Source organism: Rhamphochromis sp. 'chilingali' (genome assembly GCF_963969265.1).
Source record: "Rhamphochromis sp. 'chilingali' genome assembly, chromosome: 2".
Taxonomy (NCBI): Eukaryota; Metazoa; Chordata; class Actinopteri; order Cichliformes; family Cichlidae; genus Rhamphochromis; species Rhamphochromis sp. 'chilingali'.
In genome coordinates this window covers 47372355-47394548 of record NC_137930.1, presented here as the reverse complement: position 1 = coordinate 47394548, position 22194 = coordinate 47372355, and the positions used below count along the sequence as shown (strand labels likewise).

At 38.4% G+C, this 22194-nt stretch overlaps 1 protein-coding gene across 8 annotated transcripts in view; it reads left to right on the top strand.

The window, feature by feature from the left end:
- Positions 1-22194, top strand: part of LOC308391691 (pleckstrin homology domain-containing family A member 7-like) — a 146222-nt gene that overhangs the window by 54266 nt on the left and 69762 nt on the right. For all 8 annotated transcript variants that reach the window (XM_080874371.1, XM_080874369.1, XM_080874370.1 and 5 more), the window contains one exon: positions 21706-21783. In XM_080874371.1, coding sequence (XP_080730497.1) covers positions 21706-21783 — 78 coding nt within the window. The remainder of the gene's footprint in view (positions 1-21705; positions 21784-22194) is intronic.

Sequence of the window (22194 nt, the reverse complement as noted above, 5' to 3'; positions counted from 1 at the left end):
ATCGTAATGTTTACCTGATTTCGTTAATTGTGTGCCGCAGATGTGAAGGGAAAGCTGCACACACACAGTGGATTTTATTTCCCAGACCCTGAATGAAGACAATGATGAGAGGGAAAGAGGGTGATGAATGATTTAGTCGACTGTGATCCATAATTCTTGGACATAAGTGGAAGCGTCAGCTGTCATAACATTTGCCTGGTTCTTTATTCCTTTTTTGACATTTTTATGCTTTTTCTGTGCAATTTTATTTGTGAAAGGGGCTGATGGAAAGACAAGGGTAATAAGATAGATCAGCTAACCGGTTTGTTATAAGTGAAAGCTGGCAGTTACCCAAATAGTGTTTTAGTGCCATGCTTTACATCAGACACAATTTTGGAAAAACCTAAACTTAACTTGTTTATTTTTGTTGTTGTTTTTCTTAATCTCAAAAAAATGCATGAAATTATTATTTTGGAAAGCTGTATTTAATAAAATCACAATGTAGCAGTGCAACACGTAAGTTATATGTTTTATAACTGAGATTACCAGAGTAATCTCAGTTGAAAAATAAAGGATGTTTGCCATATCTCAGTGCTCAAGAACACCAACAGTTAGCTGCATTTTGCATGAGTCTTTACAGCGGTGTATTTCAATGGAAAATCCCCATTTTCTGTCTTCTCTCAGTGCAGCTGCAACTCCTTCTTGAAAATTACAGATATTTTATTTAGTTTTGGGCTAGTTAATTATTTAAACACTTGGCTGTTTTCTTTTGTTCTTACTTGGCCGTTTTGATTAAATTGAAACTTTCGCACACACTCACATTTTCACACACATCCAAAATCCCTTCGCCTCCTGTAGACAGACCCGTCAGGACCCTGTGAAGTGTTTTGAATGTGAATGCAGTGCAGAAATTCTGTCCATTAGCATGCCAGGCTGTCAGTCTCCACGTCGACTATCTTGCTGTCCGGCTAAAAGCTGCTCTCCACTTTCAGAATTGGTGTTTTCTTGCAGTAAACACAAATCTCCTCTTTTTTCAAAATCCCACTGCTATATAGCAGTATTTATGCAATGCATCACAGTGGGGCCTTATTTGAAGCTAACGATGGCCTCATCTCAATGTTGCCATAGCAACAAAATGTCCTGAAGCAGTCACTTAAGGGCTGGGGAGGGGTGGGGCTGGCCCTTCCTTGTGGGATTACCAGCAGCAAAAGAGTTGGACGCCACTCTGTCTGCTGTCTGTGATTGGTTGTGATGGACATCTCTATTAAAGCACAATTCACTCCCCACCATCACTACACCCTTCCAAATACAGCCACAATCAAGATAGAATGGCTCATCAGGGCTGAAGAATCTCAATCCTGCTACTTGATGGAGCTGCAATTAAGTGTCAGGGCCACTTTTATAACCTCTGTGGCCCTCTGGGGAGGCAGATGGTTGTGAAGTGAAGCAAAATGAAATTTGTACTATTCATGTCTTGTAAAAGCTGGATGTTAAAAAGTATATCAATCAATCAGAGCTGTGAGGGAGACTTAATAGACTTGATTGTGTATGACATGATTGGCACTAATTAAAAAAAAATGGCTGAAGAGCAGAAATAAAATTGTGTTTTTAAAATACAGTTGACCAGATTGATGACGGAGAACGTAAAAGGGCATGAGGTACGTCATGGTTGTGAAGTTGTGCATAGCTTTTCCTGCCAAGGCAACCAGGTACTCTATAAATAAACCTGTGCATGTGCTTTTGAGGGGCAAGAGGGTTGATTTCCACTGAATCAATGAAAATATGATCAAGTGAAAGTGAAGAGCCTTTCCTGGCTGACCCAGTGTAAGAGGTGGTGCTAAAACAGAGAGACAGACAGGCAAGCATTCACACTCAAATTTACACAAATTTAGAAATACCAGATAACCTAATGAGCATGTGTTTGGGTCAGAGCACCCGCAGGCACAGCAAGAACGTACAAATTCCACAGAAAGGCCAAGCAAATTTAAACCCTGAACCTTCTTGTTGTTTGGAATATATACTATCCACCGCACCACCATAGCACCAAAATAATAACTTCATTATAAATTGAAATATCAAAACATGAATACATGCACACAATGCCTTAGTGTGTACAAACAAAACCCCCCAAACTGTTTTGGAATAGCTTTACAATGAAGATGCAGTTAGCCAGTGATTCCAGGCTTTCTTTGAGCTGCTGTCATGTTAACCACAAAGTTGATCTTGCCCTTAATATTAAAACATGTAAAGTGTCCAAATCTGTTAGTTGTAAGTGCCCAGTTCTAAAAGTATTCCTTAGACACTTCTTAACAAATATTAATATTTAGTTTACATTTGTGTCTCTGTGGCAGTTTTCATTTTTCTTCTTTATGCTATTATAAATATTATATTCTCCATGTAAAATTGTTGATTTATTCAGTGTGTAATTTTAGTTTGTAAAAGTTAATGACACTAGCTTTTTGTGATGATTATCGGTGTGATGTTGTTCAGTTATTCATGCCGTCTTCTCTACAGTTGTTGTTGTTGTTGTTGTCATTGGCATATTTGTATTCACCGGCTGAACCAGTCCTGCTGTGTTTAGTCACAGCCCTCATATTTGTTTGAACAAGGGAAGTCTCCCATGTCCACATGATGTCAGGACAGACAGGATAAGAGATGGTGGAATCAGATACTACAAACAAAACCAAAGCAAATGTTACCCATCACTCTGCTGTTACATTGTCAAGGAGACTGACAATGTAACATCACAAACTCACCCTGGAGTGTAGGACTAGTACTGGTCCATCATTAGAAGTTATAAAATCATTTGTTTTGAGATAATCTATCACCTTTTATGAATTTGCTTTTATATTAGGATTAACATGAACATTATTTTGGACAAAGAATTTTACCTATAACTTGTTCAAATGAAAACTTGTTCATCTTACACACAAGTTTGAGCTTAATTAAATTTTTGGATGCATTAAACTCTTCAACAAACCACTGAATCCCAAACCCACTGCAGCAGAGCCGATGTGTAGGAGTCCAAACAAAAGTAGAATTTGCCAACTGGGCTTAATAAAGTATTGCATTATATTATTAACCTTGTGTACTGCAGGCAGTTTTTTCTGGTGCTTTGAGGGTTGGAATAACTGCTTGCGTTATGGATTCGGCACCAGTGACACATTTTCCTTCCACTTTACCTCTTGATTTTGACCTTCGCCCACGTAGCACAGCTACAGCTGAAGAGCACCTAGTAGATGGGCCTTGTTTCCATGCTGATTATGTTCACTTGGCACTTGATGTGTGTCCTACGTTTGTTTCCTCTTACTGTGTGAGAACGAGAATTATAAAGTAAGTTGTGGCTTTATTGTCTATAAAACACAAAACGAGCTTAGAGAATGCTTTACTCATGCAGCAGTCCATGTTTATTATATAATCCATGTAAGTCTTTTTGGGGGGGGTTTGCAACATATTTTTGCCCCCTAAATAGCCTCCTAAAATCCTCCCTTTCTCAAGCAGCTTTTCAATTAGCTTACAGTGAATCTTATTTGCTGTGATGGCACAAACTGGGGTATTGAGGCAAATTCTTAGTCGGTGCAGGCGCTTTTACAATGAGCATGAGCATTGTTCACTTTTCCACTAGCTCTTAGCAGTGACAGGGCTCAATTCCAGTGCCATTCCTGTTTATGCTAATGCATAATATTTTCATTATCTCTGCAATAAGACATTTAATAGGCACTCTGCTCCTCAGCTTGGTGAAAAGTGGCTATAATTAGTGAGTCAGGAGCAGAGGCAGGGGGCCAAAACGTCATAGCTGATTTGAAAGTGGACAAGTGTCAAACAAGAAGTGATCTGTTTTGTGCAGTGCTGTCAGGAAATGTTCCTGCAGATGACCCAGATAATAACAGTGGCTTCATTCTCAAAGTATAATGAATGTTGAATTGATATACATGTACTAACAGCAGATGTCGTGACAGGATGCCCGCTGCACTTTTCTAGTCATTGTAGATGTCAACATGCTGTCATTTATCCCCCTGAAGTTTTTCATCCACATTTTTGAATATGAAATGAGTGCGTTTTAATGTAATACCTGAGAACGAGAGGCCTTGCAGTGGCCTTAGTCCTTTTCACTGGCAGCTGAAATATCTGGACCAGCGTGTTGATGCCATTCCTGGATATCCTGAATACAGTCAGCTCCAGAAATGATCAAATATCTGTTTTTGATGTTTCTTACTATGAACACCAGCTGCATGTCATGTGTTTTTCTACTAGAATAAAAAAACAACAACTTACGTTTTAAGTAGGAATGTTCCTGGCGACTCATTTATCAGTCGACTAAATGAAGAGAAAATTAGCCTAACTGACTGTCTTGATGCATGTTCAGGTTCTGCTCATCTGGACGTACCGTTTTCAGTGGGAGAAACATTTCGTCACTCACCCATGTTACTTCTTCAGTCTCAGCTGAAGAAGTTGGCTCGATGGATGTGGACATCTCCACTGGTGGCGTTCTTTTGGCTCTTTGGCTTACTTCTAATGTACAGTGCATACAGTTTCATAACATTATAGCTTCATTAATAGCTCAGTCCATAGAAAGATCAAGAATTTCTGCTCATCCCACAATCCTCACTGAACAAATGTCATATTTATTCCCAGTCCAGATAAAATAAGCTAAGAAACTGTTAAAATTCCACATACCTACATCTTCACTACTATAAGAAGGATTAATTGGCTCTTAAGTAGACAGTGTCTGCTTAATCATCAGAGGTTTAGAATTCTCCCAACGATTTCTCTTCCTTATTCTTTTAGTGTCATCTCTCCTCTTATGTTTCTGGTATCTCAGCTGGCTTCTATGTCTGTGTGATAAACCCATATAATTTATGGATGTGCTAAGTGTTAGGATTAGCTGATAACTTAAAATTAGCACTCTCTACACTTGTCCAAATGTGGTCCTGGGAAAAACAAACATGCATGGTGGCTTTGACGCTTCAAAACAAGAAAATGAGACTTCATAAACCAGTGGATGACGTCGCAGTAGCTTTGCCAGTCTTTGATATACTGGGCCAGCACTGCGAGATTGTGTGCAGTCACGGTAGTTCTCTAGCTGCATGTTACAAAGCTAACAATGACTGTACTAACTAGGTGATGATAGGCAGAATCCAATGGGGAGTGCTAAAAACACCCAATTACCCAATTTTAATACGTGAAAAGTCAGATTATTCAGTAAAGTTGTCAGTCAACAAAATTTCTGCAGCAACAGATTTCATGGCAGTCCATCCATGTTGGTGTTTCTGACATTTCTTTGCAAACTGTAAATGTCAATATGCTGGTTTTGCTGCAGGAAAATGTCTGCACTAAATGTCAATCCATGCAGCAGCTGTTGAGATATTTTAGTCTGGACTAAAGCGGTGGATCAGCTGACAAGATTTAAGCAACAATGAATTTCACTACAACGTCAACAGATTTCTGGAACAAAACACCCGAGCACTCCAGTGAATACACAAAATAACAACCAGTGAAACAGCTTTGACTGCACTGATATTTTACATCGTAGGCATATATTTCTGCAGTAGCCATCTGCAGCCATGTGGGAAGAATTCAACTGAATTATTACTTTTCATTGAAAGTAATGAAGGCTACTTGCGCTAACCTTGTTCGCTGCAGATTGATAGGTTTTTAAAAATAAATGCAGATCATTTTCGAGGCTGCTAGAGGGAAAATGGAAATATTTTCTGCATGTATTTATCAAAGCATTCAAGCTATCATTAAGTGTTATTTCTCTGCTAAGACTCTGCTAATGTTTTTAACTTCTCTAAAATATTCAACAGAGTGAGTTTAAATTTAATAAAATATTTTGGAGGCACTTAAAACAAATGCCAATTTAATTTAGGCACCAAAATAATGTTCACATAGCAGCACTACAAACACACCTGTCTCGCATCTAATGGCTCCAGGAGTCATTTTGTCAGCCTACGTTGTGTTAGAGTTGCATGTGTGGAATAGCTGAAAGTTTTGCTGAGGTTCTTTTTCAGCAGCATTGTGAAATATTTACCTTGTGGGTAGAAAATGATGCATTGGTGAAGTGTTTATGTTGTGAGACAAGTGGTACAGGTACAGCTGTGAGAGTGGTTCAGTGGAGCCTGAGTGTTTTTCTGCCACTTTGACTGTGGCGATTGTCAAGTTTAGAGATTTTAGGGAGGGATAATATTTTCTGACAGTGTTATTGGTAGTGAAGATGTTTGCTTCTGTGTTATAGATGTTCAATTTTAGGTCTGAGGTTTTATGGGATATTTTATTTTGTGAATAAACATTATGTTGAACTAACCAACATAATTGTTTATGACAAATTTCTTTTGAAGCTTAATAAGTTAAAAAACAACAACAAAATAACAGGTCTAATTCCATTAATTATTACTTCAAATGTGATGTTTTGCTTGTTAGTTGTGTAAATACAGTCATGTTTTCTGACCATTTTACAAGCATTTTCCCCCCCAACAACTTTGGGAGAACTACTATGTTCCAAAGTACCGCCGATGGCGGAATCAAGTAACAGTCAGACACTTTCAGAGCTTAAGCGTAAGATGACGATTTTGCTCATTTGTTTAGGCTTTTAGCTTTATGAAAGAGAAGTGAAATCATAAATCAAAATGTTTACTTCACACTTGGTCCGGACATACCCTTGAATCCACATTGCATGCTATATAAGTAAAATTAACAAAAATATTGTGGAATAGGGTTGCAGCTATCAATTATTCAATTGATTAATCAATTAATTAAATAAAAAAAGATACTTCTGTTTTTTTTAATAATAAATATTCTAAATGGAAAAACAGAGGTCTGTTTAAATGAACTGCTTGTTTGTTTTTAAAAAAAATTGAAATGTTTTTTGTAGTTTAACTGTGTTCAGTATCTAAAAAGAAAAACTTATGTTATTTACATGCCATATTAAATCACATTCTTTTAGAAAAGGAAAACATGCAAAATTAAAAAAATAATCACAAAAACAGTAATATCAAATACATTAAGGTATACAACCTAAACTAATGCATAACATGAACTACTGTTTACTCTGTCTTCTTGGAAGGCTTGCTTACATTAGTAGGAGGCAAAAATAGACTTTTGGTAGTGTTGGGTAAGTTACTTTAAATTAGTAACTTAGTTACATTACTAGTTACTTTTGATAGAAGTAACTAGTAATGTAACTAACTCAGTTACTTCAAGTTACTCGTTACTTTCAGAGTAACTAGTTACTAGGGAAAGTAACTTTGGTTTTACTCAGAATTCTCTTGTTAATGTGTTGCTTCCGTAACTGGATACCCAGCAAGATTGCCAGTCTTCTAGCTTGCTTACTTGCCACAAGTGCACTGTGCCACCTACCAATAGAAAGGAAAAAATAATGTGCACATTTCCACAAGAGAAATCCCACGCCTGATTCTATCCTAGCCTGCTTTTTACATCCAACACAAAAACTGCAGTCGTGGTGCTTTCGATTGTACTCACAACTCGGAAATTCTGCCTTCTGAATAGGAAGATGTAGGTAACACCAGACTGCAGATGAGCTGCATACAGGGCTGGACTGGGACAAAAAAATCGTCCCGGGGAATATGACTAGAGACTGGCCCACCATTATAGGAAAAATCATAAAGCCTTTGAATGAAAATAAACACTGTTGTGACAGTGATGTACACTGTTCTGATGGTATATATGTATCAATCTATCAATTGTTTGTTGCAAGACTCAGATAATTATTTTTTTAAAAGTGAGACATTTTAAATGAGAATGAGAAAGTATTTCCTTGTGCCCCCCTTTTCCCTGTTAATGCCCTACATGGACCCCTGGCAACACTTTGCTAGACCCGCCCCTGCACAGTTACCAGCTGTCAGCTACTTAGAAAAGGATCCTGGGGTTATTTGTCTCTCAGAAACAGTTCATAACTTCCCTTCAACTCATTCATGTCACCTAAAAGGTAAACCTGTTTCTCCATCACAGCTCTGATGATTCAGTAAGGACATGTCCTGGTTTCATCTTCATGTTTCCCTCTCATCACATAACCAAACCTTTATGACCAGCAGGTTTACAGCTGTGGCTCCAGCAAACTTCAGCTGATACTAGAAATTAATATTAAATAAATTCTAACAACAGCTGATCAAGCTTAAAAGTGCTGCTGTTGTTTAGCGCGACATCCGCTGGTTTCCTCTTTCTGGCACAAAGTGGGCGATAAATAAACAAGAGAGAAAAGCCGATCAGCTTCTTAACTCATAACTTCTTACCTGAAGTTCAGTTCACCTGACACTCTCGGACCAGCGGCCGCTTCGGGTCTCTCCTCCTGCCTCCCTTTTCCTTCATCCACCTGCTGGCTTCCACCACTTGCTAATGTTATTGAATCTGTGGAAGCTCTGCGATAGCCACCACACGAAGTAACGAATAACGAGCCTATCTAAATCCCAGTAACGAGTAACGCGTTCCCGGTTTTGGCATAATAACTAGTTACCGTGCTCGTTACCACAATAATAACGTAGTTACTGTAACGCGTTACTTAATAACGCGTTAGTCCCAACACTGGTAGTAATGAGGGGGATTTGGTGTCGGTTTATGTGTGTTTTTGTGCATGTATGTGTATTATATTTTATATTAACTGAATCTGCAAAATAATGTTACAAAAACCTTTAAATAACTATGGTCTTGTACACCCCATGCCCCTCTTTAGACTCAGTCCTGCTTGCTGTGGGTACTACTCTGATAAAAAGTTGGCCTTATGTAAAACTAAGTTAACAGTTCATCTGCATACATATGATTTAATCTAAATTGTATATCTTTACTGTTGTAAAGATATATATACTATTGTTACTCTTTACTGTTGTACTTTTGCTGTGTAAATAAACAGCTGTGAATGGAAGCAGCTATAAAGTTTGGCTTTCTTTACGTTACAGATTGCTGAACAGGTGGTTTGATGAAGGACTCCTGCTAACTTTTTCTATGGCTTTTATGGCAATTATAATAACAAGTGCTGCTGTTTTGGACACTAGAAAAATGTTTCTCTACCTGAGCTCGCCGTCTTAGTAACATCTCCGTGTGTTTACTCTTCACTGTTTGTGTATAGACAGACTCCGGACCCATATTAAAATACTACAGTTGTGGATTAAACTAAGCATTGAAGCAAAAACATTTGCATCAAGGATTTTTTTTAAATAATCGAGTTGTTCAAGTTACTTCATGAATCATTGAAGCTCTACTGCCAAATACCGAATACCTCTAAAGACATGAGCCAACTACCCTCCAGCTTAAAGCTTGCTTATTAAAGACTGGATTTAAAATTGTCAAGTTCCAACAACAGCACTGTTTAGGCTCAACAACAGATTTCATGTGGCTGTAAAACCAATTCAGATACTTTCTGTGTAGCTGTTTTGTAGTCAGGACTGTAAACGAAGTGCTGGGCATATTTACATTTGGGTCTCGGCAGCAGGTTGTTCATGCCAGTAATGTCAGTGATGCTCGCGTCTTCCTCACTTATTTTTTGGCACCATGTTGTCTTCAGTCTGCCAGCACTGCTGAGCAACTGTGTTGGCTCTGCCAGTTTCACCTTATCCCTCTGTGGTGCTGGAGAAGTTCTTTATTTTACTGGGTCACGCTGAAACCAAAGACAGGAAAGCTGCCTGGCAACATAAAAAAGCTATGATATAATAAACAAAATGATGCTTTGTGCATCAGCTGAGGGAGTCTTGAGGTTATACACCAGGCTCTGCATATTTGTCCTGTCTGAAACTAAACAATGAGTGTGACAAAGATGGCTAGATGGATGAGACAAGAGGCAGGAAGTTAAAGCGTTAATGAGATAAAGGATTAGCTAGATTATGAAAGGTGCATCTCTAAATAATAATCTCCGAATTTAAAGACTGAATAATGTAACAAATTATTCATTCAAAAATGAAAGAAAATCAGCATGGTACATCATAACCCCTGATATAGCAGCAATTTCATATAACTCAAAAGCTCACCAATGTAAATTATGCGTCCAACACATTTAAAAGATTAGCATTACAACTACTGAAACACTTCTTGCTCGTCAGCCACATAGTCTGTCATGTGAAATAAGAGATGTGTAATAACCCCCATTAGAGTGATTTTCATGCCAGTGTGCACTCTGGTAACATTCAGCTCAGACTTGTGGATCAAGGATACGTCTGTGTTCACCAAACACACCGACGTAGACTTTAAAGTACCTTCATTTAATCAAACAAGAAGGCAATTCTGAATGCTTTTCAGCCTGAGTGGGAGTGAGAAATGGAGCAAAGGGGAAAGCGGGAGAGAGATGGACTGTGAGGAAATCAAATGAAAGAGGGTGTTTGTGATGTGTGCTGGATGTGTGGGTGGGTAGGTGGTAGTGGATGGCTGTGAAACCTGAACAAGAGAGGGTGGCAGCAGCATGAAGCTGAACCAAATGTGTCACTGCGTCATGCTCACCCGGCCAAGGAAGGAATTTACTGGCAGCACAGTGGCCTGCTAGGAATTCACCAGGGTGAGCCTGTGTGTGTGTGTGTGTGCATGCGCATGTGAGCAGTGGTTTTGTGTGTTTGTAGTGGATTGTGTTCCAGCTCTTTACCCCTTGACCATTTATAAGACCATGCTGGCACTCCCACCTCCTTCTGTCATGCAGGAAGAGTGTGCAGCACATGCAGCATTCGCTCACATTCACATACTTGGATGGAACAAAATTAATGAAGCCAAACCTCGTCCACAGGTAAATAAGTAAAATCAAGGTTTAAAAAAAAAAAAGCAGTGTTAGATTTAGCATTTGCTGCTTTTCATAATATTTTTGCTGCTGTGGAAATTTCTTCTTTTCATAGTTTTATTTTTGCTGTGCCAGTGGGAGAACAAGGTGGAAGTGTGGTCTAATGTTACAGCAGCAGCACAGAGCTGCTGGCAGAGCTGCTTGTTTCTACTGCCAGTCATCAGCAGAGCAGCACAAGGTGTCTCGTGGATGTTACTTGAACTGCTTCAACCAGAAGCTCTGATGATATAAGTTTATATCTCAGACTGTGGATCATTTGCTGATGAAGAGGGTAGTGGGCTCGTCACTTATGTCACAGTATGTTTGAAACAATGTTGCGTTCAAGTGAAAACTATTGAAGTCATTCCAGTCATTTCAAAATATTACTCTCTATAGCTTAATTTTTTTTTCATCGTTTATGATAGGTACAGTAGTCATCACATTACTTTCCCATAAAATTTGTATTTAAAACAGCTGTAACTCATAGTATTAGTTTGGATGAAATGTTTCAGTGTGGTATAGTACTACATAAAAACGTTAACTCATTAGCCAATTTGTGCTGATTAAGTCAAGCTGATGGAGATCGAGAGCTTTCGGTCATTAAGGTCAGTCTAGAGGATTTAACATTTGCATTTTCCTGTCAGTGAGACTGTGGAAGAATTATTAATAGCTGCCTTCTTCTCTGGATCACAAAGGGTCTCACCTGATTTGGTTTCTGTAGCATGAAGCATTGTCAGCTTTGTCTGTCTACTGATCACCCTCACTGCTCTGAGTTTATGTAATTCCTCTGCCACCTGTATTCTCTTGGCCCTGTCTGCGCTTGCAGACATCGCTCGGCACAGACAGGCTGACAGGGGCCTGGGAATTGTTCGTGTAAGATGGGATTGCATGTAAAAAGCACCCCCAGTATGGGATTGTCACCCTGCTGGACAACGCTGTCTCCCCTGGCTGTCTTTCTTTTCGTTTGTTCATTTATTTCATTTGAATTAAACTTAAAGTTCAAGAATATCCCCTGTAGAAGGACACGATTTTACATTTGGGAACAGCATGAAATATTTCTGTTAATAATCTATTGACCAAAATGTTTTTTGTAGGGGGGGGGTCTCTACTGGAGCAGATTTCGTTTCAAAGCAGGCAAATATTTGCCGGAATCTTGCAGCAATCTCGCTTTTTATCTGCATTTGTAACGGCAACCAACAGACAGAAATGGTGGTCGCTGGATGCCCTCCAAAACACCTATTTAGTCAAGGCAGCATTGCTTTTGGGGCTCACAGACTGTACATTGCCCAACTTATGTGCACAATACTGATAAGGTCTAGAATGAATTTGATAAAAGAAAACGTATATGGGGTCTTAAATTTGATACATGACTTCAATTATTCTTTGACGGCCAAAATTGTGATTTATTCCCTTCTTTGATTTAAACAAACCAGTCAATAAATGCCAGTTTGCTTGTTTTTGAAAAATATTCCCATGTGACTGAGACTGGAAGGACATCGTTATCACAGACCTCTTTGGACTTGGATGTTTTGTGACCTACTTTTTTGCACTGGCCAAACCAGGACCCATTTTGCAGCTGTGGTATTTATGTTTAATTAAAGATCAGGCGGTGCACGAATGTGGCGTTCAGTTTTTGGCAAAAGTGTGTTCATGCACGTTCCAATGTGTAAATGCATTTTTAAATATGTGAAATGAGTGTTGTTGGCTAATTTGTGTCCTCGATATGTTCAAAACCTTTTTTGTGTGCGTTTGTATATAATATTACTTGTAGCTATCGGCAGATCATACTTACAAAAATTACAGTAATCGCAATCAGCCAAGAAAATTGGTGAATTCTTATAACACACACACACACACACACACACACACACACACACACACACACACACACACACACACACACACACACACACACACACACACACACACATAGGTGTGCGTGTTTAACATACACATTGTGCACTGAATGGGGAATGACCTTGCTGTGTTTCCCCATATTGCACTGGCAACACTCCGACTAGCTCTCTCTTGCGGCACTTCAAACACATTTCATCTGGTAATCCCTTTAAATAGATATGACCTTTGACTGAGAGAACACCTACTCGTGTACTCATCATTTTCAGAACACTCAGTCTGCTACATGTCTGTTAAAACACAGGCACGGTGTACAGCGGCAAATGATATGTAAAAAATTGCTGCTGTTCATGAGACATAATAGTCAACAGTCAATGCCAACAGCTTTGCTTTTTCAAACATCAATCAAGTCAAATGGAGGCGTGGCTTATTGATGATACTGACAAATTTGATTACAGTTTCGTCAACAAAAAGAAATGCTGAAGCGCGTTAGGGTTTGAACTTTAGCACAGCTCTTGAGACTCTTGAAGCTTTTTTCACATGGTTGCATCTTTCATAAGCAATAGTTATGTTTTACAGACTGGTTTTGAATTAATAATGTGTCTTTTGACTGGTAATTGTGGCCAGATTCAAAATAGTCACACACCTAAGAGCTGAGAACTGAGAGCATGACTCCCCCAGCTCAGGGGAGATGCTCGCAGATAAGAATTCTCTACGCACCATCCCCATTACCAGTATCACTGGAATCAATAACCAGCTGTGTCTACACACACATGCTTGCACACACTTCACTGTCCTCAGAAGAATATACTGACGTAAACAACAAATAATTATTGTGCCCATTAAATGTGCACGTACAGAGAACTCAAATAACAAAAGAGAAATATTAGAGGCACCACAGAAATCGGATAGTTTAATGATAATAAAATATCACTCCAGGTAATGTTGCTTTGGTCTGTCACCACTTAAAACCTTGTATTGTTCAATTAGTAATCATTTATCAATATTCAGTAACTAATATAATTTTTCAGCCAGTCTTGGCCTAATGTCCAAATAAGAGGAGTAAATGTCAAGAAAAAAATGATTTGACTACAAAGACATCGACACAGTTTCACAGTTTAGCTCAGAGAGTATCACTTAGATACGTTTGGCAGGAAGACACAGAGGAATGAGTCAATATAAACTTTGATTTAACTTAAAGCTGTGAGAAAATATAATTTGTGATTATTACACCTGATTTGTGGAATGTTTTTCCTCTAACTATAAAATCTATAAAAGCTCAAATAGCTGTTTGTGTCTGTTACATTTATAAAGAATCCTTCTTACTTCAGCAGTAGTAATGTGAGTTTTTTATGATACATTCTCCATAAACTACTAAAATAATAATTTGTCGTATGTTTTTATAATTAACTGCTTAATTTCAGGACTACTTGTTATCCGTGCTGGAGAAAGAGCAGCGGAAAAGTGGTTGGAAATCCTGTGACACCCAAGTCATATGATATAGCAGGTGCGAAGTGTGCAGTCTCTCACTGAGGGGCATCATGTTTGGCATGTGTAATGGTGTGTTTGCATGAGAACTGTATTGTGCAAGTGCTGTAATGGACAGTCGAGTGTTTATGTAACCCTGGAGGTTTACCACCCGTCCTTCATAAATGCCATGTGGTCAGCGACTGGGGCAGAAAAGTCAAACACAGAGGCACTGAGTGTGTCAGCTGACAGCAGCTCAATGGGCAAGAATGTCTCATAAAAAAAAAAGGTTGTTTAATTCCCTAAAGCCTCACTTGGCTTGAACTGAGAAGCAAAATGTGCTTGAGCTGCAGTGGAGCTGCTCTGATAAATGAAAATCAATAAAGGCATAAATAGATAAATAAATCACAAAATTAAGGAAAAGAAAAGTGGTCTTTGAATTTGTGCCTTTTCTCTGATGACAAAGAAAAGAGCCATTTTCTCTGAACAGCTTCTTTGGGTTTCTGTGTTTGGTCAAAAATTACATTGCACAGACCCATTAGTGGGTTTTTTTTTTATGTTGCTTTAGATGTGTCAGCCTCATGTCACAAAACCCCAAATTAATGTCTGACAGTGATGACTGTAGTGTAGGGAGATATTTCAGCAGTTATTGGACACTTTGTCTCAATTATGACTGTAATACGATGAGCTGCTTTTTAAAGGCATAACTCTAGCTCTGTTTTGTCAACAGAAATTATGGTCTGACTTTAAAATGTGCATCTCAGAAGGTACAAAAGAGTAATGAAGTTAATGGTTTGACTGAGACATATAATCCCTCCAATGCTCAAAAGTTTCCCCAAACAAAAACTGTCTCAAAATGTACAGTATTTCTATTTTTTTTTGTACATCTAAGTCTAATGGTGAGAGAAAGACCTTGTATTTATAGAGTATATGTCATCCTGTTGCAGATAGTCTGAGGAAGTCATTTAACACTATCATAGTTAAATGTATCAAATCTGACATCTTGCAGGTGAATGGCACACCTTATATGGAAAGTTACAGGGACACTGTGAGCATTAATCGAGCTATTTTCATCTGTGGGTGTTGAGCTTTTTTAAGAGGTAGCTCTTTAATGATATGGTTGTTACATAAGACACTCATGGCTGGAGAGCTGCTATAGCAGGAGAAGGTGAGATTGTGCGCCCTTAGTTTGTTAATGTAGATAAAAGTTTATGGGACAACAGAAAATGTCTGTGTGCTTTTATCAGTTGAATATTATTAGTAAAGTATGCTTTTATTGGATGCCCAGTTTTAAAGGAAAATAATGGGAGACCTAACAAAAATGAAGAACTCGGTGAAAATCTTAGTAGTGACTCGAGATGGCACGATACCACTTTTTTTATGTCCGATACCGATATCATAAATTTGGATATCTGCCGATACCAATATGAATCCGATATAGTGTTTTTTAATCAATAAAACTGTTTTTTTAATATCTTGCTGCATTTTGTATAAGTTCATATTCAAGTTTAAATAAACAACAACACTAAAGCTATTCTGTTATACCTGTATGTAAAAAATACACTGCACCCAAAATATTTCATAGTTCAGCAACACTGATCAATCTAATAAACTTAAACCTGCACCATCCTTCCTATTCTGGTATTTTAAAGAGTACTTAGCAGAAATATTAAGCAACCTAACTAATAGGGTTGCAAACTCCCAGCAAAAAAAAAAAAAAGGGAACCACCCCCCACCCTCCACCTCATGATGCTTAATCGACGTAATCAACTTTAATTTGATGCAGTGTGGAAAAAAAAATGCACAGAAATAAATTATTTTTCAAGAATAATTAAATAGATTCAACATCTTTCTTCAACAGAATTGCAGACTGCACAGATGGTATCTTCCCAAAGGAAAAAGTAGTATAGCTTACTAGGGTATATTAGACTTAACAGTTACTATACTATATACATAGATAATCTTGTTTTTGAAAAATTGTATGTGACTGTATTTAGACAAAAGAGCAGAGTGAGGGGGTTGTTATCACTTAATGCCAGTGCTGGCTGTTTAGCTTTGTTAGCAGTATGCATCCATATTAGGTATGATGGATAGATGGTGTTAAACTGAGCTATGCATAACTTTTAAACAGCGAATTATATAAATAGTAACCCTAGCTCCCCCTGTTGAGAATAAGGAAACTGGTTCTAGAGACCCAAAATGTTATTCCTATCTGTTTTGTATTACTTCTGCCAGAAATAAAGTTCTGGCAGTAATAAAGAGATCTTGCTTATATAAGGAACTGAAGTTTGAAGCACCTCCCTGCTAGCTTTATTTTTTGAGTTCTGGAGGCTATTGCTTAGCATTGGTGAGTCACAGATGCTAGCTAACAGAGATGGGCAGTAACGCGTTACTGTAATCTGATTACTTTTTTCAAGTAACGAGTAAAGTAAGGGATTGCTATTGCAAAAACGGTAATTAGATTACCGCTACTTTCTCGTAGGAACGCTGCGTTACTGCGTTACTAAAACCGTGATTTTTTTAAATTAATTAATTAATTAATTAATTAATTAATTAATTAATTAATTAATTATTTTCTGCGAGAATGTCTCATGACAGTGACATAGGCGAGTGCGACGTTCGTGACAACAGCTGTGTGCAGATCAACAATGGATCATATATCGAGTACGGGAGAGAGTATGAGCGTGCAGCGTTTAAAGCGTGGAAGTACTGACCTTACTTTGAGTTTGATTCCATAAAAAGTGACAAAAACATTAGCGTCCATTGTGCGTGGGAAGAAAACTTCTTTTTACAGCGAAAAAAACCCTAAACAAGCACCGAGTGCGCAACGACGTAATGGGAAATTCACAGAGAAACTCGCGGATTCTTCAACTGACCGCTGCGGCACACCTGCACCAGGGCAAACCTCCGCCTGCTTTACAGGTGAAAATAGAGCAACAGGACCACTAGTCTTTGATTTTATTTATTATCTGCTGTATTTTACTTGCATCTATTTGAAAGACTGAGTGTAAACACAAAAAATATTTTATTTTATGTGCTGGAATGTGCAGAAAATAGGTTTAAATGTTAAACTAATTTCTTCAAGTCAGACAATGGTGCATATAATTTAATTTTTGCTTGATGCATAAAATTAAAAGATTAAAACTGATAAAACAAGTTTAAAAAAAAAGAGACTTTTTCATTTGATTACATTTTGTATGATGGATTATGCAGAAAAAGTAGAATTGGGCTGAAAGATCTATCGCTTTATTACCTATTCAGGTTGTAAATCGTGTTTTTAAAAAGTAACTAAGTAATTAATTACTTTTGAAAATAAGTAATCAGTAAAGTAACAGGAGTACTTTTTTGGGGTAGTAATCAGTAATTAGTTACTGATTACTTTTTTCAAGTAACTTGACCAACACTGCTAGCTAATGATGGCTAATGTAGTAAATAAAACTGTAAAGTTAGCTGTCACTTAGGATTAGGATTTAACAAAATTGACCATTTACTACTAGATACTTATCTATAGCAAACAACTATAACACTAAGTATGAAGCATTATTTTTAATCTGTGAGGGTCACTAAACATTAAAAAAATAGACTTATAGGCCTCAGTTCGCATTAATTTCTCACGGATTTCCTGTTGACCATTGCTCCCACCGACACCCATACGAGAAGCTTCTCCTGAAGGGAAAACTGAAGCAGCTGCACGGACAAAAGAAACTACACCTCTTAGGGGCTGCCTCAGAAATCTCATCTGTAGCTCCCATTAGATCTCCAATAGATCTAATCATCTTTTCTGAAGTGAGTGCTACGCGTTTTTAGTGACAGAAGCAACAGAATACTACAAATACCTTTCACCTGCAGATATCACCCAGGCATAAAAATTAGCTTTGTACTTGTCAATAAATCTGCTGCACTTGGTGTCCTGTAAGCTTCGATTGTTGATGCTCAAAAGGCATATTTCTGAATTGTAGCCTTTATGTTTAAAATAATAATAATAATAATGGATACTTTATTGATCCCCATGGGGAAATTACTTGTTTTTCTCTGCATTTGACCCATTCACTCAGTGAAGCAGTGGGCAGCCCACTAAGCAGGCGCCCGGGGAGCAGTGTGTAGGGACGGTACCTTGCTCAGGGGTACCTCAGGGTAGCCGTTAAGTGGATTCGAACCGCCGACCTTCCGATCATGGGGCGACCACTTTACCTACTGAGCTATCCCTGCCCCTCACTAAAAACTCAGGTCTCTGCCAGGTCTCTCTTGGAAATTAGATTTTTAATCTCAATGACATTTTTTTTACCTGGAAAAATAAAGAACTAATAATAAACGGCTGTGTTAAGATTTCAAATTTTTAACGTCAAATTGGTGTCTGTAAGGCAACCACAACTCTATGATATTATCTATTTTGCATTTCATGTCATTTTTTGTGATATTTTGTTATTTAGGTCTACTAAAGCTCCCCATGACAGACATTGCAATGAGTGAAAGAGGAAAGGAAATACACAAAATACACTTAGCAGCAAAAGAACCCAGAGATGTCAGGTGCATTGCGAAAATGTCTTTCATTTTCAGTGTGAAAGGACATTATTAAAAGCTTGCTATATAAAGCTGTTAGCACTGGATTCAACATTTTTCGTTTACAGCTCAGGTCCTCATTGCCTACGTTTTTCTGAAGTGACACTATCACACCTATTATATCTTGTACTATTTTGAACCTCGCTGCTGAATGAAATCACCGCCGCTGATAAACAGCCTCCAGGACACTTACACGCTGTTCTTCTTCATATTCTGTGAATAGTCCGATATGGCTTTATCAGTTTCCCCTGGAGAAGTGCTCCGAATCAGCTCGACCAAATCAGCTCCGAAGTAAACAAGCCTTTGTTTGTATGTGTGCAATCAATATATAATCAAATTTACTTATCCATCCACTGAAAGGATTTGAGGTGACTGTGACCTCAGCATTCAAAAATACCTCTTGACCATTTAATGGTGAGCTAAAACGAGAGTGTTAATAGATTTAGCACGCTGCATTTAATTTCATAAGATTGCTTTGAATTCTGCATGTACCTATTAGGTTTTGCACTTTTGTGTTAATGACATATAGTCCTACACCTCTCATCACTGCAAATAAAATCATTTTGTAAATCATGCATTTATAGTTTGCCAAATGTAAATTGCTGAAATACACTGCTTTTACATAATGCTTTAAACCATTAATGATGTTAATGGTATATTTATCCCGTTAGCCCCGTTAAGCTTGCAGCCATTATACTACAGATTTTTGTGAAATCCCTTTACACGATTTGTCACAGCTCATGCATTTTCATACCTTTTCAGAAATTACCACCATGACCAAATCATGTTGACAGTTTTGTTTCATTATGATTTCTGAAAACAAAAAAAAAACGGATCTACTTCCTGCAGCCTGCAAAACATTGTCACTTGTGTCCCTCGGTAAACTCGGATGACACTCTGTTGTCGAATTTGTTGCCTAGAGAGAGTTTCAGGCATAACTTTCACACTCACAGGCCTGTCAGAACAGTCTGTTTCTCTATTCTCACCACAGCTGATTGATTAGCATTCCTTGCTGATCAGACAATTATTAATTCAGAGCTTCTCCCTGCAACACAGTAGACAAAAAAAGGGATCCTAGTTATAGTAAAACTATGGTCATAGTTCCCTGTCTCTGTTATCTAGAGCACTGTCCCATCTTTTTGTCCCGTTGATGCATTTGTGTGGCACGATGACTAACCCCATCTTTGGATTAGGAGTAAAAGGTCTTTATGTTTTTAGCACATTAGTATGGATTTACTCTGTAGGTATTTTTTGTGGCCATGTGCATGTGTAAATGTTAGCAGGTCCTCTGTAGGCCACTGTAGAATGTAATTAATTGTGTTGAGGTGCTGTTCTCATTGCACTACATGCTATTGTTTTACACACACAAGGCCAAATTCCACGGCACTATAGCAGACACAAAACTTAATCTTGCCAGTTATGACTAGGTAGTGTGTTTAATTCATTTGATTAGTGAAAGTATTTTTCAAACAGTACCTGTGCGTGGTGAAAAATGACTGCATAAGACACAGAGGAATGAGTCAAGCATAAGCTGTTACCTTACTTTTGGGAAACTTGGATCATTCTGCTAGTCTGAGTTAGAGTTTGAATAACTTTTCCTATTTTTTGTAATGTCTTTTCAATTTTTCATTTCTGCAGAAAAACAACAACAACGACATCATGGCCACATTTTTAATCAGTGTGAGTGAGAGCTGGCTTTAAAAAAACTAAATCAAAAAAAAAAAAACAACACCTTGGATGTGTTTCTTTTTTTAGCAATAGTAGATGCAGTGGTGGAAGTAATTCACATGACATAAAGGGAAACTGTAACAGCAGTCAATAGCCAAGGTGAGCTGAAGAGAAGCTGCTGCATTCAGATGTGAGAACTTTCTTTGTGTTAGTCTTGTAAGTGTTGTTCTGTGAGTCGATAATGACATTGTAGGTCCCTGTTACGGAGCATGCTGCTGCCGTGTCATCTACTCCCGTAGGATTTGATCTTCCGCTATATCAAGCAGGATTCTTTACAGCATGAGTTACTGGAGCTGCTGTGGAATGGAAAACTGTGCCATGACCCACTGATTGTATTTGGAGAAGACTTTTGTACTTTACCCTGTCAGCTCCTTCATTGTTGTTTGATTTTGAAAATTGGACTTTTGATTACAACACTGCAACTTTTAACTTCTCTCACTGAGCTGTTCCTTTTTTTCTTGTTTTATTTTTAATAAATGTCATTTTATTAGCAGCATGGTGGTTAGCACTTTTGCCTCACAGCAAGAAGGTCCTGAGTTCAACTCCACCATCTGTGTAGGGTTTGCATGTTCTCCCTAGGTACTCCGACTTCCTCCCACAGTCTAAAGACATGCAGTTAGTGGAGTTATGTTAATTGGTAAATCGAAATTGCCCATAGGTGTAAATGTGAGTGTGGTTGTCTATCTCTCTGTGTTAGCCCTGTGACAGACTGGTGACCTGTACAGGGTGTACCCCGACTTTCGCCCTATGGTAGCTGGAATAGGCTCAAGCCCCTGTTCCTGTGATTTATTTTCTGTCAGCTTACAAATTGATTAGTCATTGTGGGTCTGAATATATGTAGAGTAAGGCTTTCTGTCAGTGTTTTCTCAATGCAAAAAAACATTCTGAAAAAGTGCCATCACACACATGTACGCACACAAACTCGCACAGGCTTTGATCGTCATGCCATCCTGTGTTGTTTACATAGTCGAATGCTTTTACCCTCTAGCTGAGGGTTAGAAAGACTGAGTCTATAACTGATGGAGGCCCATGCCTGCCTGTACTGTTTGACATTTGTGCTGAGCCCAACACTTTACTCCACACAGGCTGTACAGGATGGTTGGGTGGGGTGAGTGGGTGTGGATGGGTCCTGCATTCACCCGTCACATTCTACACTGAGCTGGGAAAGTCAGAGACGAACGCCTGTCAGGGTGGAGATGTTGGACAGAGCTGTTAAGTGTACTCCTCCGAGGAATTTTCGGCTTGTGTGGAAATTGTAAACAAAGTAGGGTGAAAATCCAGGATAATGCACTAACACTGTTTGTATTGCAGCCAAAGTTGCTAATTTTGTCTCCTCTCTCGTTTTCTCTCTTGTCCTTCTGTCACTTCAGTCACAACCAGAGGACCACCACATTTCGACATCCTGTGACTGGACAGATTTCCCCAGAGAACATGGATTTTATCCTGCAGTGAGTAACTAATGCGTGTGCGCGTGCGCGTGTGCGCACACACACACACACACACACACACACACACACACACACACACACACACACACACACACACACACACACACGTAAAATAAATAAGTAATAATGGTTTAACTTATACTTCACGCTACATTTACTTGACCATTTACTTAGGTCCATAAACATTTGGACAGAGACTTTTTTTCTTCTTCTAATTTTGGTTGTGTACATCACCATAATGAATTGTAAATGAAACAACTCGGATGCCGTCGAAGTGCAGACTTTTAGTTTTAATTCAGTGAGCTGAACAAAAAGATTGCCTAAAAATGTGAGGAACTAAAGCATTTTTTTACACAATCCCTTCATTTCAGGCGCTCAAAGGTAATTGGACAAATTAAGTATCTGAAAATA